Source organism: Cetorhinus maximus, chromosome 18, assembly GCF_964194155.1.
Source record: "Cetorhinus maximus chromosome 18, sCetMax3.hap1.1, whole genome shotgun sequence".
Classification (NCBI taxonomy): Eukaryota; Metazoa; Chordata; class Chondrichthyes; order Lamniformes; family Cetorhinidae; genus Cetorhinus; species Cetorhinus maximus.
In genome coordinates, this window is record NC_135896.1 from 68,193,604 (window position 1) to 68,218,495 (window position 24,892).

The 24,892-nt window shown below is 40.3% G+C and overlaps 1 protein-coding gene across 4 annotated transcripts in view; it reads right to left on the bottom strand.

The window, feature by feature from the left end:
• nubpl (nucleotide binding protein-like) overlaps positions 1-24,892 on the bottom strand; it is a 76,607-nt gene that overhangs the window by 12,914 nt on the left and 38,801 nt on the right. For all 4 annotated transcript variants that reach the window (XM_078562842.1, XM_078562841.1, XM_078562844.1 and 1 more), the window contains 4 exons: positions 13,979-14,018; positions 13,749-13,839; positions 12,964-13,057; positions 6,328-6,413 (listed from right to left, as the gene is read on the bottom strand). In XM_078562842.1, coding sequence (XP_078418968.1) covers positions 6,328-6,413; positions 12,964-13,057; positions 13,749-13,839; positions 13,979-14,018 — 311 coding nt within the window. The remainder of the gene's footprint in view (positions 1-6,327; positions 6,414-12,963; positions 13,058-13,748; positions 13,840-13,978; positions 14,019-24,892) is intronic.

Consider the following 24,892-nt stretch of genomic DNA (forward strand, 5'->3'; position numbering starts at 1 on the left):
TCGGTGATTTAGGGGGCAATAAAGGAAACTGGGCAATTTTTTTTTGCGTGCAAAATCTCTGACTTGTAAATTGCGAAAGCAATGTGTGGGTAGGTCATATTTCCAAGAGAGAGAGTCAAAAGAAACAAAAATATTATCAATGTATAAGTTAGCAAGGGTTTTGATGCCTCTCATGTGCCAGACTGAAAAGGCAGAATCTCTTAATGAAGGCAGAAATAAATGGTTTGCATTAATAAGGTTGTATAAAGAGAGATTGCAGCCCAAAGTGTGTTCTGAACTGGGTCCAAATTTTAAGTAACTGTCTAACAATAGGGTTTGAAGAAAAAAAGTGACTAGTTGAGAAAGGAATGGAGGAGAAAAACAGAGCAGTGGATTGATAGGGGGCAGCCTCCAATTGCACCCACGCTAAACCAGCCTAGTCCGAATGGAACCAAAAAGAAATATTACAAATATTAGCAGACCAATAATAAAACTTAAAGTTTGGCAGTGCCAAACCACCTAAATGCTTGGGACTTTGTAGAAAAACTTTACAAATTCTGAATGTTTTCTTAATCCAAATAAAAGGAAGAAATTAATTGGTCTATTGCAACAAAAAAACACTTGGGAATAAACAATGAAATGCTGTGAAATAAGTATAGAAATTTGGCAAAATATTCATTTTTACAGAATTTGTTCGACCAACTAAAGAAAGGGGTAAGTTAGGTTAAGGTGCTACGTCCTGCATTGTACATTCCAGCAAAGGGTCAAAGTGGAGCTTAAAAGGTCTTCAAAGGATCAGGTAACTAAAGTTGCTAAATATTTAAAACTGCTTACTGAAACCTTGAAGGGGAGGGAAGAAAAAAGGTAACTCTGCAATGGAGTTAATAGGAAAAATTTCACTCTTTTGCAAATTAATTTTAAAACCTGAAATATGACCAAATCACTCAACGATAGAGAAAATATGTGTGAGGGATGACACCGGATCAGAGATGTAAAGAAGCAGGTCGTCAGCATATAGGAAGAGTTTCTGCTCACCTCTGCCCTGTGTAACACCCTGTATATCTCCACAGGTCTGCAATGAAATTGCCTGGGGCACAATAGCAATAACGAAAAGTAAGGGGGAAATGGGACAGCCCTATCTAGTGCCTCGATGGAGGTCAAAGAGTTGAGAGTGGATATTATTTGTACGTACTGAAGTAACCAGTGAGGAATACAATAGTCTTATCGATTTTATTAAAAAAAGGGTCATAATCCAAATTTTTGATGAGTGAAGAAAAGGTAGTCCCATTCCACTCCATCAAGAACCTTTTCTGCATCCATAGTTATAAGAACCTCAGGGAGAGGAGTAGTTGAATGTGTATAAATAATATTGAAAAGACACCTTAAACCAGAAAAGGATTGCCTGCCCTGTGTAAAACCTGTCTGGTCAGGAGAGATGGAAGGACAGGTTCAAGATGGTGGAAAAAGGCTTTAGCTAGTATAAAAGCAAAGAACTGTGGATGCTGGAAATCGAAAACAAAAACAAAAAGTGAGGACACCCTATCATGGGACGGAGAGGAAGGTGTGTCCTCACTTATCACCCCACCAGCCTCCGCATTCAAAGGATCATCCTCCGCCATTTCTGCCAACTCCAGCATGATGCCACCACCAAACACATCTTCCCTTCACCCCCACCCTCCGGCAGCATTCTGCAGGGATCGTTCCCTCCGGGACACCCTGGTCCACTCCTCCATCACCCCTTACACCTCAACCCCCTCCCACGGCACCTTCCCATGCAACTGCAGAAGGTGCAACACCTGCCCCTCCTCACCATCCAAGGGCCTAAACACTCCTTTCAAGTGAAGCAGCATTTCACTTGCACTTCCCTCAATTTAGTCTACTGCATTTGCTGCTCCCAATGCGGTTTCCTCTACATTGGAGAGACCAAACGCAGACTGGGTGACCGCTTTGCAGAACACCTTCGGTCTGTCTCCAGCATGACCCAGACCTCCCTGTCGCTTGCCATTTCAACACACCACCCTGCTCTCCTGCCCACATGTCCATCCTTGGCCTCCTGCAATGTTCCAGTGAAGCTCAACGCAAACTGGAGGAACAGCACCTCATCTTCCAACTAGGCACTTTACAGCCTTCCGGACTGAATATTGAGTTCAACAACTTTAGATCATGAACTCTCTCCTCCATCCCCACCCCCTTTCCGATCCCCCCTTTTCCAATAATTTATATAGATTTTCCTTTTCACATCTATTTCCATTATTTTAAAATGTAATTCCACCCATTGTTTTATCTTTACCTTTTAGCCTATTTCGATCCCTTCCCCCACCCCACCCCCACTAGGGCTATCTGTACCTTGCTCATCCTGCTTTCTACCCTTAATGTCACCATTAGCACATCTTAGCTAATATCACCACCTTCAACACCTCTTTGTCCTTTTGTCAATGACATCTTTTGGCAATCTCCACCTATCACTGGCCCTCTATCCAGCTCTACCTGTCCCACCCCACCTTAAACCAGCTTATATTTCACCTCTTTTCTATTTTTCCTTAGTTCTGATGAAGAGTCATTCGGACTCGAAACATTAACTGTATTCTTCTCCGCAGATGCTGTCAGACCTGAGTTTTTCCAGGTATTTTGGCTTTAGCTAGTATCCTGACATCTGCATTTAAAAGGGAAATAGGCCAGTATAAACTGCAATGCAGAGGATCCTTATCCTTCTTTAAAATAATAGACAAAGATGCCTTGCGCAGTGTAGGAGGGAGCCTTTTAGAGAGAAAACATTCAGAAAACAGAGACAATAATAATGGAGAAAGTTGTGATAAGAATTTTTAAATAAAATTCTATTGGAAATCCACCAGGTCCTAGTGCCTTATTACTTTGCATGGACTTAATTGCCTTTAGTATTTCATCTTGGGAAAGGAGTGCTTCTAATGCATTCATAGAAGTCAGGCGTTATTATCAAAAAAATTGTGAAATAAACCAGGGTCTGAAAAGGAGTCTGAGATATAAACATTTGAATAAAAAAGTTTGAATTGATCATCGATCTCCTGATGATTGGTGGTGGGTGACCTGTTGGAGTGGTCATTTCAGCTATAAGTTGAGAGGAAGCAGACTGGCGAAGCTGGTGAGCCAGGAGCCTACAGGTTCTTTCACCATGCTCAAAATGTATCACGTGATCCAAGTATAAGCTTTTCTGTTTGATTAGTGGAAAGAAGATCAAATTCAGTCTGTAGAGCCAAACGCTGTATGTATAATATTGGGGTAGGTGCAATAGCATACTGCTGGTCCAAAAGAGAATTTGGTCAATCAATTGGGACAATTTTGAGGTATTGCGTTTGTTAAGTTGAGTAATATATGAAATTATTTGTCCACATAGGTAAGACTTCATACTCTCCCAGACAGTAGCAAAGGAAATATCTGGAGTAATATTAAGTTCTATAGAAGGATCTATTTGCAAGACAATTAACTTAGTAAAATCTGGGTCCGCCAGAAGAAGGGAATCAAGACGCCATGGTGGATGAGAAACAGGTTGGTCATGGAATCGTATTGCTAAAACTATGATCAGAGGTCACAAAACTATTGTATGAGCAAGATCAAATTAACGCGAGTAGCCTCTTGCCAAGGGAAAAATAGTCAATACTTGAATAGGTGTGGTGAACAGGCGAGAAGAAGAAGTATGGCTTTGCTGATGGGTATAGAAAATGCTATGAGTCTACCAATCTGTGTATCCAGAAAAGAACTGATGGCTGAGGCTGACTTTGATGTTAGAACAAATTTTGTGGATAAGTGATCTAAATTTGGGTGAAGAACACAGTTAAAGAAGTAAGTGATACGAGTCTAAATCAGATATGGAAATAAAGAAATTTGAAATGAAATGGTGATCATCCCAGTTAAGAACATAAGAAATAGGAGCAGGAGTAGGCCTTTCGGCCCCTCAAGCCTGCCTAGTCATTCAATAAGATAATGGCTGATCTGCCCCAGGCCTCAACTCCTCTTTCATGCCAGTTCCTCATAGCCCTCAACTCCCTGATATTTCAAAAATCTACCTCCTCTTTAAATACTTTGTGATCTAGCCTCCACAACTGTCTGGGGTAGAGAATTCCAGATATTCACTACCCTCCGAGAAGAAATTCCTTCGCATCTCAGTTTTAGGTGAGTATCTCCTTATTCTGTAACAACGTCCCCTAGTTCAAGGTTCCCCGACTAGTGGAAACATTTTCTCAACATCTGCCCTGTCAAGCTCCCTCAGAATCTTGCACGTTTCAATAAGATCACCCCTCATTCTTCTAAACTCTAATAAATAAAGGCCTAATCTGTTTGACTGTTCTTGATAATTCAACCCATTCATCCCAGGAATCAGCCCAGTGAATATGTTTTGAATTGCCTCCAGTTGGGTGCATATACATTAACTAGGATCAATGGACAGTTAAAAAGTCTGCCTTGTATTATAACATAGCGGCCATTAAGGTCAGCTATAACCTGAGAGTGAACGGAGGGAATGCCTTTATGGGTTAAACTTGCCACACCTCTCGCTTTACTATGAAAATTAGAATGAAACATCTGTCCAACCCAACCCTTTCGCATTCCAAAGTGGTCAGATGCAGTAAGTGAATTTCCTGCAGGTAGGCAATGCCCACTTTCAAATGTTGTAAATGAGAGAGAACGTTATTTCTTTTAACTGGGTGATTGAGACCTTTCACATTCCAGGTGATAAAATGAATTGGGCAACCACGCTGTGAGGCCTAATATTAGTGGACATTATGATAATAAAAATGTATCAAAGCGTATGGCCCCCATAGGTTAACCATTGCAAATACAGTGGGTCTTGAAAAGACAGCCTACATTAAAACAATATACAATCAAATATCCCAAAAGTATTGTAAAGCTCAGCATACACTAAACAAGGTGCAGAATTTGTCCAAAGCAACACTTTTGTAATACGGTACTCAACAAGAGAGGTAGAATATAAAGAGAGATTCAACTCTCAAAGAATTCAATTGCACATGTGACAAAAGGTAAAAAATAAACACCCATAAGGGTTTATGTAAAACTTCCCACGATTAGTGCAATTTGGACATAAGATACAAAGAGATCGGTCTAACCAACAAAACTTAATGTGTAACAGATCCATCATGCATAGTTACCTAATGAAGCATTGAGTACCGTTTTGTCCCGGGTGAAGTCATGATATGACTTATTAAGAGAAGGTACAATTGTGTCCTTAATAAAGGCATGTTGAAAATTACACACAGGCGAACAGGGTAGAGAAAACTATATTTAAGTCCAGCTTCACGGAAGTTGGGGGCTTTAACAAATTTATATTCTCCATGACGCCAGGCTAGATCCACGCTGAGGTCAGGGTAGATGATTATCTTGTTTCCACGAAAGTATAGTTGACTCTTTTCTCTAGGCAGATGCAAAATTTGCTCCGTCACTCTAGTGATGCAATCTTATTATTAACGGCCTTGGAGGCTCACCATGCTGTGGCCACGACGCCAAAGAGCAATGGGCTTGATCCACTACTGGTGGTAAATCGAAATTGTCCTTGCCAAAAACCTCCAAAAGAAGAGCCTCAGTAAATGTTGTAGGGTTTCCCTGTTTTGCTTTCTCGGGCACCGAGAGAATCCTTAAATTCAGTCTGCAGCTGCAATTCTCCTGGTCAACAATTTTGTATTTTGGGCTTCCAGCTGGGTGCAGCAGGTCTCCAGAGCCACAATTCTGTCGCTCCAGTCAAAAGTGGATTGTTCAACATCCTGCAGCCTTTGATTGAAGGAGGTGACAGAGGCTTGTAGAGTAGCAACATTAGAACGCAGTTCCAAATGGAGTCAAACAAATTCAGCTACAATAATCCTCTAAGTCAGCAAGTGTGCTGACAGCATTAAATTCAGCGTGGGAAACTGCCATGTTGTTACCAGCTGCCCAGTTTCATTCTGATTACGTTTGCTTCCGGGTTTAGACATTTCAAATGTATGCTGAGTGTCAGTGCAAACCCCAAAACAGAGTCAAAAAGTTGAAACTTTCAACCCAAAATCAGCAATTTCCACAGGCGTAAACTACAGAAATCATGAGGCCTACCTTCAGCTTCCTCTTACTCCATTTCCATCACGACCGCTCCCATCCCATGACCCGACACTTCCTCTACTGCCCCATTCTAACTATTCACTATGGAAACATGCATATTCCTAACATATAGAACGCACACTCTTCTGCTACCTAACTTTGAATTCTTCAAATTTTTATTGCTGCAGGAAATCAATACCATTACATAGCAGCATGAGAATAATTTACTTACATCCCCATTTCATTTTAAATCATTAACAGAAACAAAGCATTACTTTTATAAATTGTACTTACAGGAACATTAACTTTTCGAAACATTTCTGCTGCTCTCTGTGCATCCAACAAAGCAATGTCCTGGGGAGTAGAAACAATAACTGCTCCTAAAGGGAAGTATAATAAACTACCATTAGAGCACCATCTTTTTGGAGATACATGAAAAGCATTTTTGAAAATGTAGTCAATGAGTGATGAACTAATAAGCATGGGTTTTGCATCATACCCATGGAGTGTTTCGATTCCAATTAGCCCTGCGATTAATTACCGAACATGAAAGTTGAGGTTTATTTAATTTACATTACTTTAAAAATCTCCTTCACTTATTTCTTCCCATCCTCTTCTATCTCCATTCCATCTATCTTTTCACCTCTCCCCTTTGCTATATACTCCCTTGTCCTTGACTCCTCCCACTCTTCAATATACTATCTCCACTTCTACCTCATTCCCCATTCTTCTACATGATGCATTTTCTCCTCTTCTCTATCTCCTTTCCCATGCCCTCTATATCTTTTTCTTCCCCATTGCTCCAACCCCTGCTCTTCACAATGATTTCTAAAGAGAATTTAGTTTGCATATGTATTTAGAAGAGATGCAGCAAGTTGAATTCAAACACAAGAACTGGACAATGTGACAAAGAAATTTCAAAAGCAAACTACTGAGTGAAACAACACAACTGTCAAATATTAAGGTTCTGATGCCAGCATAGTGTCTCACTCGCAGTGAGGGTGGGTTACAGAAAGGGAGAGGGGGTAGCAGAGAGTGGGAGAATGCAATCACCGTACAACCGCTCCCCTGACTGACACCAAGGCAAAATAATTATGATATAGTAGTTGACTTCAAAAGGACATAGGCAGGCTGGGGTGGAATGGGCAGATATATGGCAGATGAAATTCAACGCAGATACATTTTGATATTAAAAACACTGTCGTTCCATTTAGGTAATAATGTATAATTATGTATAAAATGAAGAGATAAAAAATGTTACATAGGTACAATTTTAAAATGGATACAAAAAGAGATAGACTTGGGGTGTTTGTACACAAATCTTTAAAGGTAGAAGGGCAGGTTAACAAAGCAATTAATAAAGGGACCCCTGGGATTTATAAATACAGGTATTGAATACAAAAGCCAGGAAGCTATGCAAAACATATAAAACACCCAGTTTGGTTCCAGCTGGAGTCTGGCACCATGCTGTCGGAAAGACATGAAGGCTTTGGACAGGATACAGAAGAAATCACTAATATGTTTCCAGGCACAAGGGGTTACAATTATATGGACAGACTGGAGTGGCTGGGTTCTTCTCCTGAGAGCAGAGAAGTCTGAGAGGAGATCTGATATTAGTATTTAAAATCATGAAGATTTCAGATAGAGTGAACAAAAAGGAACTGTATCCAATGGTTGATGCGTCAATTATGAAGAGTATAGATTTAAAGGTGATTGGCAAAAGAACCAGAGATGACATGAGGAAGAGCATTTTTACGCAATGAGTGATTAGGATTTGGAATGCACAGCCTGATAGGGTGGTGGACGTATATTCAATACTAGCCTTAAAAAAGGGAATTGGATAAAATTTTTTTAAAATTTGTAGGGATATAGGAAGAGAACTAATGCAGACTTGTTGGGCTAAATGGCCTCTTCCTGTGTTGTATTATTCTATGAACTAACCTTATCAGCATATCTTTTCTAACTATCTTCAAATTAGAACACACAAAGAATGAAACATAAATTGTAGGAAACCAAGGGTCTAACGAGAGTGAGGAACTTCTAGGAATTAATATTAGCAAATTAATAGGACTAAAAGCCAACAAATCCCCTGGACCTGATGGCTTATATCCTGGGGTCTTTAAAAAGAGATAGGGGATGCATTGGTTTTGATCCTCAGAATTCCCTGGATTCTACAATAGTCCCTGTGGATTGGAAGGCATCTAATCATGCCTGCTGTTGAAGAAAGGTAGTGAGAGAAAAAAGGGAATTGCAGGAAAAATAGCCTGATATCTGTAGTACGGAAAATACTAGAATATATTATTAAGGATATGGTAACAGAGTATTTGGAAAAAATCAATATGATTAGGCAGAATCAAAGTTTTACGAAAGGGAAATACTAATAGACAAATCTATTAGAGTTTTTTGATTGTAATTAGCTGGCTACATAATGGGAACCAATGGATGTAATATATTTGGATTTTCAGAAGGCATTTGATAAGGTTCCACACAAGAGGTTCTTACACAAAGTGGGGCTCATGGGATTGGGAATGATTGAGAATTTGCATGGATTGAGGTTTGGCTCATGGGCAGAAAACAGAATGTAAGAGTAAACCAATCATTTTTGGAATGGCAGTGTATAACTAACGGAATACTGAAAGGGTCATGGCTTGGATCTCATCTACTTAACAATCTATATCAATGACATGAATGAACAAATCGAACATAACGCATCCATTTTTGCCAACGACGCAAATCGAGCTGGGAAAGTAAGCTGTAAGGAGGGCACAAAGAGGCTGCAATAGGGTATAACAGGGATGTGAAATTAACCAATTTGGTAGGAAGAATGGAAAAGCAGAATAATTTTTAAAAGGCAAGAGACTGGTATGCACAGGAATTTGTGCGTTTTTGTACATCAGTCACAAAGTTAATACGTAGGTACAGCAAGCAATTAGGAAGGCAAATGACATGTTAGCCTCTATTACAAGTGGGCTGGAGTATAAGAATAAGGATGTCTTACTGCAATTATATTGTGCTTTGGTGGGAACATACCTGGAGTACTGTGTACAGTTTTGGTCTCCTTATGTAAAGTAGGAGGCACCTGCCTTAGAGAGGGGAAGTAGATTTGGGGTCGTTCGATTTTAGTTTAATTTGACCATTTTTAAACTACATTCACTGTAATAATTAGCAAGGTCAAAGAAGCCATTTTAACCCTAACATGGTTGAAGAAGCCATTTTGTATCCTGTAGTACTACAAGTACTACATTAAGTAGTGACCAGTCATGAAACGGATGATTGTAAAAATAATGAACCTTGATTGAGTTATAATTAATACGTCAATATGATCAATAATCATATTAAAAAGACTGTACTTCCATTTAGGTATTAATGTATAATTTTAAGTTCAAGTCTCTCTCATGGGAAAATGAGAAAGCAAGGAAGGAAGTCATTCCAGAATCCTGATAAGGTCCATGAGACAGTATACCATAGCCTTGCAAGAGTCTAGCTTAAATGAATGAAAGAGCTGTTCAAAATCCAATTAAGAAATAGGAAGAAATAACCCCCTTCTACTCCTGTTTGAAGCATTAAGGCTTGATGGTCTCAGGAAGGAAGATACATGTAAAAGTCAACCAAAATACCCAACAACATCTACAGCTAAATAGCCTGACTCTGGCATGATGCGATTGTCATACAAGGGTTAAAAATGGGTTCCATAAGATTTCATTGCTAGCCAGATTTTGGAGTCTTCTGTGTACAAACCATGTGTCAACCTTCGCAAGTGGGTTCAAGATTGAGATCAGAGACCTGAGGGGCTGAACTGGACATACGTTTCAACACACTGCACAACCAACTGAAGCTGTAAAAGTTTGTTAAGTATATCTTTTCTTCAATAAACTTTCTAAAATTTACTATCCAAACAGTCCTGTTTTTGCATTAATTTGTTAAGTGTCACCCAACAAAATGTAGATTTAAGTCACTTACAATTGTTGATGTAGAGGTTTAGCTAGGATCTTAATTGAATGAGGAAGTGTGCTTGAGGGGCTGTATGGTCTACCCCTGCTCCTATTTCTTCAGGTAAAAACAAATTAAATCCTTAAGTTTAAAAAGTGATTTCTGCAGAGACCTGGTGATCCTGCATGTTGAAGTACTAAAAAGCGGTACTAATGACAATTCCTCAAACTGGGAGTTGTTGAACTCAGACAACACAATGAAGATATGGCACTGAATGGAGGCCAGAGGGACAAATCACTAAGTCTTGTCTTTTTTATTCTGCTGAATCCCAGTTACAATGCCTCTGCACCAGGTTTATTGTATTAGGTTGCACATCTGTGCTCTTGGCCCTGTAAAGACAGGATACCGGAGAATGCCACATTTGATTTTAACTTGTAATACCATTTATGAAATGACCAATTAGGTAAGGAGAATAACGTTGTTAATTTGCCAAAGTAGCTAGACCTTATTATATTTTTCTAATTGCGCATTACTGTATCAAACTAAATGGCTTTGTTAAGGAGAAGAATCCTTTCAACCTTTTCCCCCAGAAGACACAAGGTGAGTAATAACATAGAAAATAGGAGCAGGAGTAGTAGGTTATTCGACCCTTCAAGCCTGCTCCGCCATTCGATATAATCGCGCCTGATCCTCTATCTCAACACCATCCTGCACTCTCCCTATACCCCTTGTGCCTCGAGAGTCCAGAAATCTATTTCCTTCTGAAATACATAGTGACTTGGCCTCCACAGCCTTCTGTGGTAGAGAATTTCACTGGTTCACCACCCTCCAAGTGAAAAAGTTTCTCCTCATCTCAGTCCTAAATGGTCTACCCCATATCCTGAGACTGTGACCCCTTGTTATAAACCCCCCAGCCAGAGGAAATATCATCCCTGCACCAGTCTGTCCATCCCTGTCAGAATTTTATACGTTTCTATGAGATCTCCGCTCATTCTTCTAAACTCCTGTGAATACAGGCCTAATCGACCCAATCTCTCCTCATACAACAATCCTGGCATCCCAGTAACCAGTCTGGTGAACATTCCCTGCACTCCCTCTTTGCCAAGTATATCCTTTCTTAGGTAAGGAGACCAAAACTGTACACAATGCTGCAGGTGTGGTCTCACCAAGGCCCTGCACAGCTGCAGTAAACATCCCTCGTTCTTGTACTCCTTTTGCAATGAAGGCCATCATACCATTTGCCTTAGCTGCTTGCTCCACCTGCATGCTTGCTTTCAGTGATTGGTGTACAAGGTCACCCAGGTCCCTTTATACATCAACATTTCCCAATCTATCACCATTTAAATAACACTCTGCCTCTCTGTTTTTCTAACCAAAATGGATAACTTCACACTTATCCATGTTATACTGCACCTGCCATGTATTTTCCCACTCACCCAACCTGTCTGAATCGCCTTGAAGCTTCTTAACACCCTCCTCATCGCTCACATTCCCACCAAGTTTCATGTAGTCAGCAAATTTGGAAATATTACATTTGGTTCCCTCATCCTAATCATTGATATATATTGTGAATAGCTGGGGCCCAAGTACTGATCCCTGTGGTACCCCACTAGTCACCGCCTGCCAGTCTGAAAAAGACCCATTTATTCCTAATGTTTCCAGTCTGCTAACCAATTCTCAATCCATGTACAAGTTGATACATTACAACTCCACAACGCAGTATATTAGTACAGCAGTGTGGTGAGCTAACCTCTAGCCCACATAAGTACATACAATCTGCAGTGGTTCAAAGCTTCTCCAAGGAAATGAGGATGGACAATAAATGCTAGCCTTGCTAGTGACACTCTCATTCCAAGCCCATTGTTAAAAAATTCAAATTGTGTTCAATTAAGTTTCAGCTTACTAATGCCTGAAACCTAACATGTTTATTCAGTTTGTTAATGTATAAGATTAACAAGAAGGTCTTGGGCTTCAGTTGGTGGTGCCCCTGCCTCTGAGCCAGAAGCTCTGGGTTCAAGGCCCACTCCAGGACTTGTTGGCTACTGAAGAAGCATTCGTAATGCAGTTCAACAGGTTGATAATCAACCAGTTAATCCCCCCAACATATCATCACTATTCTGTAAAGGAAAACAATTATGTCTGAAGATACGAAACAAACAAACAAACAACGTTAACAGTATTGCCAGATTTAAACTTGGAAATACATGCCAAATTACTGGATGACAGTCCACAGTATTTCTTCGGTTTTTTCTGTTCTGACTTTTTATCGTATTCAACTCATTAAAGTGAAGAAAAATTCATGTCAAATGAAAGTTTGTGAAGTACTGCAAAATCAGATTACCAATAACTTGTTGCACTTCTAACTATAAAATTAATTTTGACCTTGAATGAAAGCTCAACTACATATTTCTCCTCCAGAGGTACACATAACTAATGAGGAGTGAAGTGATCTCCTCCATAAATTCTCCAGCACCTGCATTATCAATGGTTAAATCAGGTTTAGCTTGCACATCCAATGCAATTTTTATATTTTTTGTTTCTTTTGAGTTGGGTAAACCCACTAAAATACCAATAATAGATTATTGCTGATAGTGCCTGGCAAACAAAGTCCCATTTTAGAAGTTCCAAACATAGAGCTGCGAGTATTGATTCCAACAATAAAAGGGCCAATGAAATATTTACACACAGATTCACAAAATAGTTTTCGAACTGAAACAGTGACCCTGCTACTGAGCAGAAAACAAACCCCTCAGCCCCTCCACGAGAATCAAAATGAAAAGTACCCACGACCTGCAATGGTTCAAGCAAGTGGCCGAACAAAAGCTTCTAAAGAGAAAGTAGTATTTTGTTAAATTTAGCTTCCTAATTTTATTATTGTGTAGAAAGACTAAGCCCAACAGAAAGAAAAACAGATCACACTCAGAGGGCAGCTGACAAGCAAGATTAATTGGATGCAATATTGGAAGGTTTGGACAAGAATGTTAAACAGTTTAAACCTACCTGAAATAGGAATGTTTTGAGAGATGGAAAGTTGCACATCCCCTGTGCCAGGAGGCAAGTCTATCACAAGGTAATCTAGTTGACCCCAGTCAACCTACAGAAAAGAGTGGAAAACATTTACAGCAGGGTGAATATTTACAGTTGTACATATATCCTTAATAAATATCCTATGATTAAAGTGCTAGTGAAATCAATAGCAAAGCTGCAAAAGGTATGCCAGGTTCCGCAAGAAAATCCTTGCTGAAAGCAGAACTCAAATTACAACTAAAAATAAGCAAGCAACATTCACAAATATACTTGCGCTTCAAAGAAGTTGTTAGCAAAGAGATTCAAATGCAATCAGAATTTTTTTAAAATCCATGCCAATTGTTTCTGGGGATATTTAAACACATGACAAAAATATTACCTATTCTATGAACAGCCCTGGTTGGTTAGCACACCAACATCCCATTGTGTAACCAGTCAGAACTACATTACTCACTGAGCTTCTTCACATTGCAAACTCCCGACTTCAGTGTCTGCAAGGTGCTTAGCACAAGATAAACCTCAGATATTTGGAAAATGAAGATTAGCTGATGGCATTCCAACATGGTTTAACCAGTTAAAAAAACAGCAGCTTTTATAGAACATGGGTACAGATGTTTTGGAACTCTGCACAGGGAGTACGTTCACCCAATTATATGGAAGCACATTTCAAAAAGTACTTATGGATTATAGTTTAAATATAATTTCTGTACCGATTATCCTGTTTTTTAAAAAAGGTCTACCAAGAGGATTTTCCTCACCTGTCTCAATAGCTTTTCTATCGCTGACATAACCATGAGACCTCTCCAAACAATTGGTGCAGCTTCCTCTACCAGAAAGCCAATTGACATGCTGAAAAAGAATGGGCAAATAAAAAGGCAAAGTCAAAGCTTATTTAATAAGCATCATCAGGTAACAACATGTTGTTATTAACACATACAACTGAATGATTTTAAAGAAAGCTGGGATGCCATTAATGGAAAATCCTTACCAGACAATCCCGAAATTTACCAAGGGTCTCATCAAGTTGCCTTTGAGAGAAAATTTTTTTTATATTACATTGCAAATATTTTATTAAAAGAATTGTAAACAACAGCCTTATTCCTGGCTTCCCTCAATGCTGTTCCACCAAACATAAGCACATTGGCAGCATGCTGGTATCCCAATATTTTAATGCCATCATGTAGCAGTCACATTCTATTACAGAAACACAAAAAGAGGGAATGGGGAAGGATATGATTACAGGGTTAAAAGATTACTTAGGCAGCTTCTGGCATAAATAAACAGAGCAACTCATAACAGAAACATTGTCAGGAAATGGGTCCAGCACAAGATTTGGAGGCTTATGGTGGAGTGTGACTTGAGAAACAAGAGGGGGAACAGAACCGAAGCATGATGGCTGCAGAGAATCTAAAAAATTTGAAGCTAAACATTCTGCCATATATCTGATTTGAGGTGGCTATTGTAGATGCTGAACAATCTAAATTGTTAGGTGAGAGATGTGACATATTGGGATCCACAAAATGATGGAGGATGTACACTTGCAGGAAGTGCCCACGAACAGACCATTTCTCCAACTGGAGCCCACAGACATGATTACAGGGGTTTTGGGGGTGTGGGGGTGAGGTAAGGGTGAAACTTTCCAGAATGTCTGCAAAACAGTCAACTGGTGCACGAGTGAGGGGCAGTCGGACGCAGGCTTGGTGTGAGTTGAAGGTGGAGTGCAGTTACATGTGCACTGCAGAGCGGGCTGGCTGCCTTAGTCTGGAGAGGGCCGTGCGTGGAGGAGTGTTGAGAGCCTCAAGATCACCAGGCAGACCTTTGGTTACCAAGGCTCATAGTGGGTGCCCAGTGAGTTCAGCCTTGCTCAGGACAGGGGAGCTTTTAAAAAAATATTTACTTAAGCTCAAAAGAAAGGCTGCCAAAATAGAAAAGTTTGCTTGTATCAATTATTATATTTTATAATTCAGATGGGGGGGGGGGGGGGGGGTGTTGTGCAGAGTCCATGATTGTTAATCAATTTGAAAAAGAATTGTTCAATCAGAACAGCATGAGAACCACTGTACAATTAATGAAATACCTTAAGATACCTGGTTCAAAGGCCATCTAGTTACAGTGTGTACTAAATGCAAGAAGGAAAAGTACCCCCAAGATACTTTGTGAGGCTGTTACTAATGAAATAGGCAGCAAAAAGGAACATCGCATGGTAACTTCTCTGTCATGTAAAAAGAATGGGGAGTTAACCACCAGATTTTCAGCATTATGGGAGAGTGGTGAGTAAAAACAGAACATGCAAGGATGACAATCACAAGCATGACAATAGCACCTTAATGCCATTTAAAAAGTCAGAATTCAGACAGGCTTGTAATAAAGTAATTATAGTTATGGCCCCAAAAACATACTTAAGAAAGACTCAGTCTTGAATATATTGAATGATCCAGGCTCCACTGCTGGCTGGGAAGAAGATTCCAAATACTAACGACCCTGAGAGAGAAATTCCTCCTCGTCTCTCTCTTATATGAGAGACTCTTATTTTCAAAGAGTGCCCCCAGTTCCAGATTCCCCCATGAATCTGAATCTTATATGATTCAATAAGATTATCTCTCATGGCTAACTGGCCTATAGCTTCCTGCTCTCTGCCTCCCTCCTTTCTTGAACAAGCTGTTACATTTGCCGTTTTCCAATCCACTGGGGTTTTTCCAGAATTTAGGGAACTTTGGAAAATTACAACCCACGTGTCCACCATCTCTGCAGCCACTTCTTTTAAGACCCTGGAATGATGGCCATCAGGTCTAGGGGGCTTGCCAGCCTTAAGTTCCATTAGTTTTCCCAGTACTTTTTCCTATAGTGATAGTTGTAAATTTCTCCCTTTTGCCTCTTGATTTCCTACTATTCTTGGGGTGCTTTTGGTACCTTCTACCTTGAAGACAGATATAAAATACTTGTTCAAAGACTCTGCCGTTTCCTCATTTCCTATTATTCATTCTCCAGGCTCACACTCTATGGGACCAATGTGCACTTCTGCTACTCTTTCCTTTTTATTTACTTTTAGAAGCTTTTCCTTTTTTATAATTCTTGCTAGTTTCCTCTCATGCTCCAATTTCTCCCTCTTTATATTTTTTCAGTCATCCTTTGCTGGTTTCTATAACTTTCCCAATTTCAGGCCTACCACTAATCCTCTCAGCATTGTATGCTTTTTCTTTCAATTTGATACCACCCTTAACATCCTTCGTTAACAATGGGCAGTGCATTCTTCCAATAAGTCTTTCTTCCTCAAAGGAACCTATGTTTATTGAGAACTATGAAATATCTCCTTAAATGTCTGTCACTGCATCTCTAACCATCTTACTTTTTAACCTATTTTCCCAGTCCACTTTAGCTAACTTTGTCTTCACTTGTAATTGCCTTTATTTAAGTTGAAGACACTAGTTTCAAACCCACTTTTCTCACACTCAAACTTAATGTGAAATTCTACCATGTTATGATCACAGGGTCCTTTACTATGAGGTCTTTAATTAATCCTGTCTCATTACACATTTCTAGGTCCAAAGTAGCCTATTTTCTAGTAGGTTCCTGAACGTACTGTTCTAAGAGATTGTCCCAAATACTCCATGAACTCAAGATCCAGGCCATCTTTGCCAATTTAATTGCCCAATCCATGTAAAGATTAAATTCACCCATGATTATTGCAATACTGCTCTTGCAAGCCTCCACTTATTTCTTGATGTGTACTCTGTCCTATTGTGTAGCTCCTGTTAGGGGAGCCTATAAACTACTCCCACCAGCGTCTTCTTCCCTTTGCTATTTCTTATCTCCACTCAAATTGATTCTATATCGTGATCTTCTAAATCTAAGCAACTGCTGCCCTAGTCTTTCTAGAGGTAAAGTTGTAAGTTTGGAATGTAAGTTTGGTAGAAATGCTTCGGGCAGTCAGGGGATGAGTCACTTACTACAGAATATCCAGCCTCTGACTTGCACTTGTAGCCATAATATTTATGCCACTGATTCAGTGAAGTTCTGGGAGAGAGGTGGCTGGTGGGGATAGCAGTTGCCAATGTTCCCTCTAAGTTGAGTGGGTGCATAATCGCGCACCAATCCAGGATACATTTTGAAGTGCAAACAAGTTACACAGTGTTCCTTTCAAGCTCTGCACATGGCCATTCAGCAATCTTAAAAGAACCAAACAGTACAACAAACTGGCTTCGCACAATGAAAAGTTAGAGAGAACATTGGTCTTTGCCTGGCACAAATGTCACTTGCCAAGCTTGGCACAAATGTTCCTTGTCGAGCCCAAACCCGAAGGTTATCCAGTTCTTGCTGCATGTGGGCACGACTATTTTGTTTCCTGAGAAATTACAATTACAAACACTGTACAATCATCAGCGAACATACCACTTCTGACCTTATGATGGCGAGAAGGTCAGTCATGAAGTAGCTGAAGATATGAACGTACGAAATAGGAGAAGTAGGCCATTCGGCCCCTCAAGCCTGCTCTGCCATTCAATAAGATCATGGCTGATCTGTTTGTGTTTTGAATTCCACATTCCCATCTACTCCCCCCCCAATAACCTACGATTCCCTTGCCTAACAAGAATCTAACTACATCTGCCTTAAAAATATTCAATGATCCCGTTTCCACCGCCTTCTGAAGCGGGGAGTTCCAAAGTCGCACAACCCTCAGGGAAAAAAATTCTCCTCCTCTCTGTCCTTTAAGGGCGACCCCTAATATTGAAACAGTGTCCCCTAGTTCTGGACCCACTCACAAGAGGAACCATCCTTTCCATGTCCACCTTGTCAGGACCATTCTGGATCTTATATACTCCAATCAAGTAACCCCTCAATCTTCTAAATTTCAGTGGAATCAAGCCCAGTTTTTCTAACCTTTCCTCATTCCAGATTATCAATCTAGATAACCTCCTCTAAAACAGCCTCCAATGCATTTACATCCTTACTTAAATAAGCAGACCAAAATTGCACACAGTATTCAAAGTGTGGTCTCAACAATATCCTGTATAACTGAAGCATAACATCCTTACTTTTAAGTTCAATTCCTCTTATAATAAAGGTTAGCATTCCATTAGCCTTCTTAATTACTTGCTGTACCTGCATACACATTTTTGTGACTCATACTCGAGAACACCTAGATCCCTCTGCATCTTAGAATTCTGCATCCATTCTCTGTTCAAGTAATACTCTGCTTTTTTATTCTTCCTGCCAATGTGAACAACTTCACATTTTCCCACATTATACTCCAGCTGCCAGATTTTTGCCCACTCATTCACTTATTTATATCCGTCTGCAACCTCCATGTGTCCTCTTCACAACATACTTTCCTACCTATCTTTATGTCATCTGCAAATTTAGCTACCAAGTCACTGATATAAATTGTAAAAAAATCGAGGATTCAGCACAGATCCCTGCGGGACTCCATTCATCACATCCTGCCAATCAAACAAAGACCCATTCATGCATACTCTGTTTTCTGCCAGCCAGCCAATCTTCTATCTAGGCTAACATGTGTTACCCTCTATACCATGAGCTTTTATTTTCCACAATAACCTTTGATGTGGCACCTTATCAAATGCCTTCTGCAAATCTAGGCTCCCTTTAACCACAGAGCACATTACTCCATCAAAGAACTCCAATAAATTGGTTAAACAGGATTTACCTTTCACAAACCATCCCGATTCTTCCCGATTACCTTGAGTTTTTCCAAGTGCCCAGTTATAACTTCCTTAATGATTGATTCCAACACCTTCCCCATGACAGTCATAAAAGTTAACTGGCCTATAGTTTCCTGCTTTCTGCTTCCTTCTCTTCTTGAACAGAGGGGTTATATTTGCTACTTTCCAGTCCGATGGAACCTTTCCAGAATCCAGAGAATTTTGGAAAATTAATACCGACGCATCTACTACTACATTTGCCACCTCTTAAGACTCTAGGATGAAGTCCTTCAGGACCCAGAGACTTGTCAGCTTGCAGTTCCATCAGTTTGCTCAGTACCACTTCCCTAATGATCGTAATTTCACCTAGTTCCTCTCTCCCTTCCACCTCCCAATTTACAGCTATTATTGGAATGTTTTTGTATCTTATATAGACAGAAGCAAAATATTTGTTCATTTCATCTGCCATTTCCTATTATCCACTATTAACTCCCCATTGTCACTCTCTGGAGGACCAACACTCACTTTACTTACTCTTTTCCTTTTTAAATACCTGTAGAAATTCTTGCTGTCTGTTTTGACATTTCTATCTAGCTTCCTCTCATACTCTAATTTCTCTCTCCTGATTAACCTTTTAAACATTCTCTACCATTCTTTATATTCTGACCAATCATCTGACCTGCCACTCATCTTTGCGCAGTGATATGCTTTTTCCTCAAGTGTGATGCTTTCTTTAACTTTAGTTAACCACGGATGGTGGGTCCTCCTTTTAGGATTTTTCTTTATAGTAAGAATATACTTATTCTGAGTATTCGGAAATATCCCCTTAAATATCTGCTGGTGCTTCTCTGTTGATCTATCCTCTAGCCTAATATCCCAGTTCACTTCAGCTAGCTCAGCTTTCATGCCCACATAGTTGCCCCTATTTTAAGCTTAAAATACTAGCCTTATTGGACACACTCTTCTCCCTTTCAAACTAGATATAAAATTCAATCATATTGTGGACACTGCTACCTAGGGGTGCCTTTACTCGGAGGTTATTGATTAATCCTGTCACATTACACAATACCAAGTCTATTATAACCTGCTTTCTGGTTGGTTCCACAACGTGCTGCTCTATGAAACTCTCTCGAAAGCATGAACTCCTCAACCAGGCTACCATTCCCATCCTATGTTTCTAGTTTCTACATAGATTAAAATCACGCATGATTATTGCCACCCCTTCATCACAAGCACCCAATATTTCTTCTCATCTACTTTGTCACAGAATCTAAACAGCAGAGGAGGCCGCCATTCAGCCCATCATGTCTGTACCGGTGCTCCAAATGAGCATTGTGACCTGGTGCCATTGACCTGCCTTTGCCCCGTACACTTGCACATTGTTTCTATTCAAATAATCATCTAACATCCTCTTGTCCTCTTATGGTTACTGTTTGCGGGCCTGTACTGCTCCCACTAGTGATTTCTTTCCCCTGGTATTGCACATTTCCACACAAACTAATTCTACATCCTGATGACCTGAATCAAGGTCATCTCTAACTATTGCGCCAGTGCCATCCTGGGCATTCAAGATGATTGGGCCTAAGATACTGCCCTGAGGAACTCCTGCGGTGATGTCCTGCAGGTAACTGACCTCAACAACCACAACCATCTTATTTTGTGCTAGGCATGACTCCAGTGGAAAGTTCTCCGTCCCTCCAGCGACGTCAGTTTTACTCCAGTCACTGGTGCCACACTACTTCAGATACTGCCTCGATGTCAAGGTCATTCTAACTTCACTTCTCAAAATCACCTCTTTTATCCATGTTTGGACCAAGGTTATAATGAGGCCTTCAGCTGTGTCTTCCTGGTGGAATCCAACTTGAGCATTGTTGGACAGGTTTTTAGTAAGTGCTGGCTAGCACTTTCTTGATTGAAACATATAAGATCCTGAGGGGTCTTGACAGGATCAATGTGGAGAGGATGCTTCCTCTTGTGGGAGAATCTAGTACTACGGGCCACTGTTTAAAAATAAGGGGTCGCCCATTAACGACAGAGATGAGGAGAATTTTTTTCTCTGAGGGTTGAGAGTCTTTGGAACTCTCTTCCTCAAAAGGTGGCAGATGCAGGGTCTTTGAATGCTTTTAAGGCACAGATAGATAGATTCTTAATAAGCAAGGGGAGGGTAAAAGGCTGTCGGGGGTTAGGAGGGAATGTGGAGTTGAGGTTGCAATCAGATCAACCATGATCTTATATAATGGCAGAGCAGACTCCAAGGGTTGAGTGGCCTACTCCTGCTCCTATTTTGTGTGTTCGTACGTTATCCACACTTTCAACCACGTGGCTGGAAAGTAGGCTGAAGGTGCAGCAATGGACTGGATTGAATTTGCCCATTTTGCGAACGAGGCAAAGTTCCACTTTGTCGAGTAGATGCCAGCTTGGTAGCTGTACTTCATCTGCAGTAAATGTGGCAGAGACTGCTAAACCAGAGCAGGGCTCCTAAGCCATGCCAGGCAATGTTGAATACGGAGTTGACGACCAAAACACAAACGACCATCTTACAAGGCAGAAGGCTACCAAAGAAATGTAGCTATACTGGAACAGCTTGGCTAAAGACACAGCTAACTCAGGAGCTCAAGTCTTCAGCACTACTGCCAGGATGTTGCCAGGGCCAATAGTCTTTCTTGTATCCAGTGGCTTCAGCAGTTTCTTGATATCATGTGGAGTGAATCGAATTGGCTAAAGACTTGCATTTGTGATGCTGGGGACTTCAGGAGGAGGGTGAGATGGATCATCCACTCAGCACTTTTGATTGAAGGTGGTTGTGCATTGTTTATCATTCTGTTGCACTCACACGCTGGACTCCATCGTTGAGGGTGGGGATAATCATGGAGACATCACTCCCCTTAGTTGTTTAATTGTTCATCACGATTCATGACGACAGAGTTTCAATCTGATCTATTGGATGTGGAACTGCTCAGCTATGTTAATTACATACTGCTTCTATTGTTTAGCATGTAATCCCATGACATAGCATTGGCAAGTTGGCACCTCACTTTCAGATTTTTTTTTGTTCATTCATGGGATGCGGGCATCACTGGCTAGGCCAGCATTTATTGCCCATCCCAAATTGCCCTTGTTCAGAGGCATTTAAGAGTCAACCACATTGCTGTGGGTCTGGTGTCACATATAGGCCAGACCAGGCAAGGACAGCAGATTTTTACGACAATCGACAATGGTTTCATGGTGATCACCAAACTTTTAATTCCAGAGTTTTTTTTATTGAATTCAAATTTCACCATCTGCCATGGTGGGATTTGAACTTGGACCATTAAGCTGGGTCTCTGGAATGCTAGTCTAGTGACAATACAACTATGCCACTACCTCAAAGTACTATTCTTGGTATCCTCTTCTCCAGCCTCATTGAATCAGTGTTGGTCATTTGGCTTGATGGTAATCAGGGTGAGGAATATGGTGGACCACTAAGTTATAGAGTGGTGGAACACAATTCTGCTGTTGATGATCGCTCACGGATGTCCAGTTTTGAGCTGGGAGATCTATTTCGAAACTATCCCTTATAGCACGATGGACTGTGGCCTCCACTTGACGACAGGGTTCGACCCAAAAAGACTATGCGGAAATCACTCCGACCAATACAGTAATGAAGGGATGCATCTGCAATTGGCAGATTGGAGAGTACACGGTCAAGCAGGTTTCCAAACCATGGCAACTACGTCCTTCAAGGCTTGGCCAGTCCAGTCAGTGGTGATACTACTGAGCCACACTTGGTGAATGATATTGAAGTACCCAACTAGAGTACACTCTGTGCCCAGTCTATCCTCAGTGCTTCTTCCAAGTGGTAATCAACATGGAGGAGTGCTGTTGATACCAATCAGCAAGTTTCTTTTGCCCATGTTTGACTGGCACCCTGAGACTACATGAGATCTGGAGTCAAAGTCAGAACACCCAGGGTGTTTCCCGACTGTATACAGCTGTCCTGCTGGTGGGACAGGACTTAGCCAGGGATGGGGATGAAGGCATCTGAGACGTTTGCTGTAGATTCTGCGAGTAAGGCTATGTCAGATTAGTCTGTGGGACAGCTCTTCCTACTTTGACAAAAGTTACTGAGGACGACTCTTCAGGATCAACTGGTCCAGGTATGCTTTTATAGCATCCGAATCCATTTCCTGGGTTGGAGCCAAGTGGTTTTATTCTTATTTGACTCCTTTATAGGGTTTTGACATAACAGATTGTTAGGCTATTTCAGAGGGCAGTTAAGAAGCAATTACATTGTTGAGGGTTCAATATCACACATAGGTCAAGCAGGGAAAGGTTAGCAGGTTTCCTTCCCTGAAGGGCATGATTGAACCAGACAGGTTGCAGTTCAAATTTGAAAATTTACCACCAGAACCTTATAAATATGACGAATGTGTGTTGATTAGGGGAACTTTTGTACTCTGGTCCTTTAGTAGCTTAAAACGAGTGTCATCAAAGTATAATAATTTTCATAATATTTTTCTGGTTTATTGTCAAGTAGGTTTACAGTAAGTAAGTATAGTTGGGTCTGTCTGTGTGTGATTTAATTATATTTGGAGTCAAGTAGACTGCAAGCTTTAACACATCAAAAGAAGCTAGGTGCTTGACACGCTAGTGAGTAAACATGGATGCTGACTTAGCATATAAGGCGTGAAGGGAATTTGCATTTTTAGATGAACGGAGAGAGATTTGGATTTCAAAGAAATCTCAGTCTGTTTACAACTGGCCAGATAAGCAAGGCTAAGGAAGTGTGTTTATTTTTCCCAAAGGTTACTGACAATAAATAGTAGCAACATGAAAGTTTTTATATTGTGAGGAAGAAAGATTTCAAAGACATATGAAATAATAGAATTTACATAGTAAAAGGAGAAAAACATATATGAAGGAGAATGAGATTGTGTCAGAAGGCCATGTGAGATCTAACAGAAGTGTATGAAATAGCCTTAATGAAGCCTCCAATATTTGTGCATAAGTCTGCTGTCTACCGAAACTGAAGCTGGAGAAAAGCCATTTGGAATTCCACTGCCCATGGTATTATGTTAACTTAATGTATCTGTTTAAAATCTAAAATCTATTTTTGGACTGTTGCCTGAAAGGGGGTGTAATTCAGTGCATGCATCTCTAAATAAATACAAATTGCAAAACTGTTGTGATAGCACGACCAAGCTTCCTTCATGGATTTGGTCCGCCTAGCACACACCGTCTGCCACATCATAACAAAATGGGACTCTTTGCAGGATATTTGAAATTCCTCGATTGTTTTGGAGTTGGTGAATTTTAAGGTTACGAGTACGAGGAGCACTTTGAATTCAGGAGTTGGTGTGAGGGATTTTAAAGAATTAAGACTTCCAAAATGTATGTATCCATGGCTGAAACCTTTTTTGGAAAATGAAGATATAACTCTGAATTACAAAAAGTATCTAAGGGTCAGTTAACAGAATTGCCAGATAAGTTGCAGTTGAGGTTACCTGTAGGGGCAAATAAAGCAGACATAGGTGGAGTGATAGCACAGCATTTGAAGTTGGAAGTGATATTTGACACTAGTGAGTCACAGCTGGAGGTAGTGAGACTTCAATTACAAATGAAGAAGCTTGAATTTCAACAAGCAATGGAAATGAAAAAACTTCAACTAGACGCAGCAGAAAAAGGGCAGACAAAAAGGGCAGAGAAAAAGAGAGAGTATTTCGAAGAGAAATAGAAATGCGAAAACTTGACCTCCAAAGGGAAAAGTTAGCAATGGGAGAGAGGGAGAAGGAAAGAGTACCAGCTTAAAAACCTTTAAAAAAAAACGAGACCTCAGATGCTGAGGAAGGTTCTGATTATGAAAAAAACCTTCAACCTAAAACCCAGTGGAGAGATGTTTAAATTTGTGCAAGCTCTTCCGAAGTTTGGAAAAAAAAGAGACGTGGAGGTGTTCTTTATTTCATTTGAGAAGATAGCTAAACAGATAAAATGGCCACAAGAAAACTGGACATTGCTTTTACAGTCTAGGTTGGTGGGTAGAGCTCATGAGATTTATGCTTCACTGTCAGATTATGATGCGGTAAAAAAGACTATTTTGAGTGCATCAAGTTGGTTCCTGAGGCAAGCAGGCAGTAATTTAGGAATATAAGGAAACAGCCTGGGCAAACTTATATTGAGTTTGAGAGAGTAAAACAAAGTAATTTTGGCCAGTGGATATGGGCATTAAAGACAGAGGCAGCATATGCAGCTCTCAGAGAAGTAAA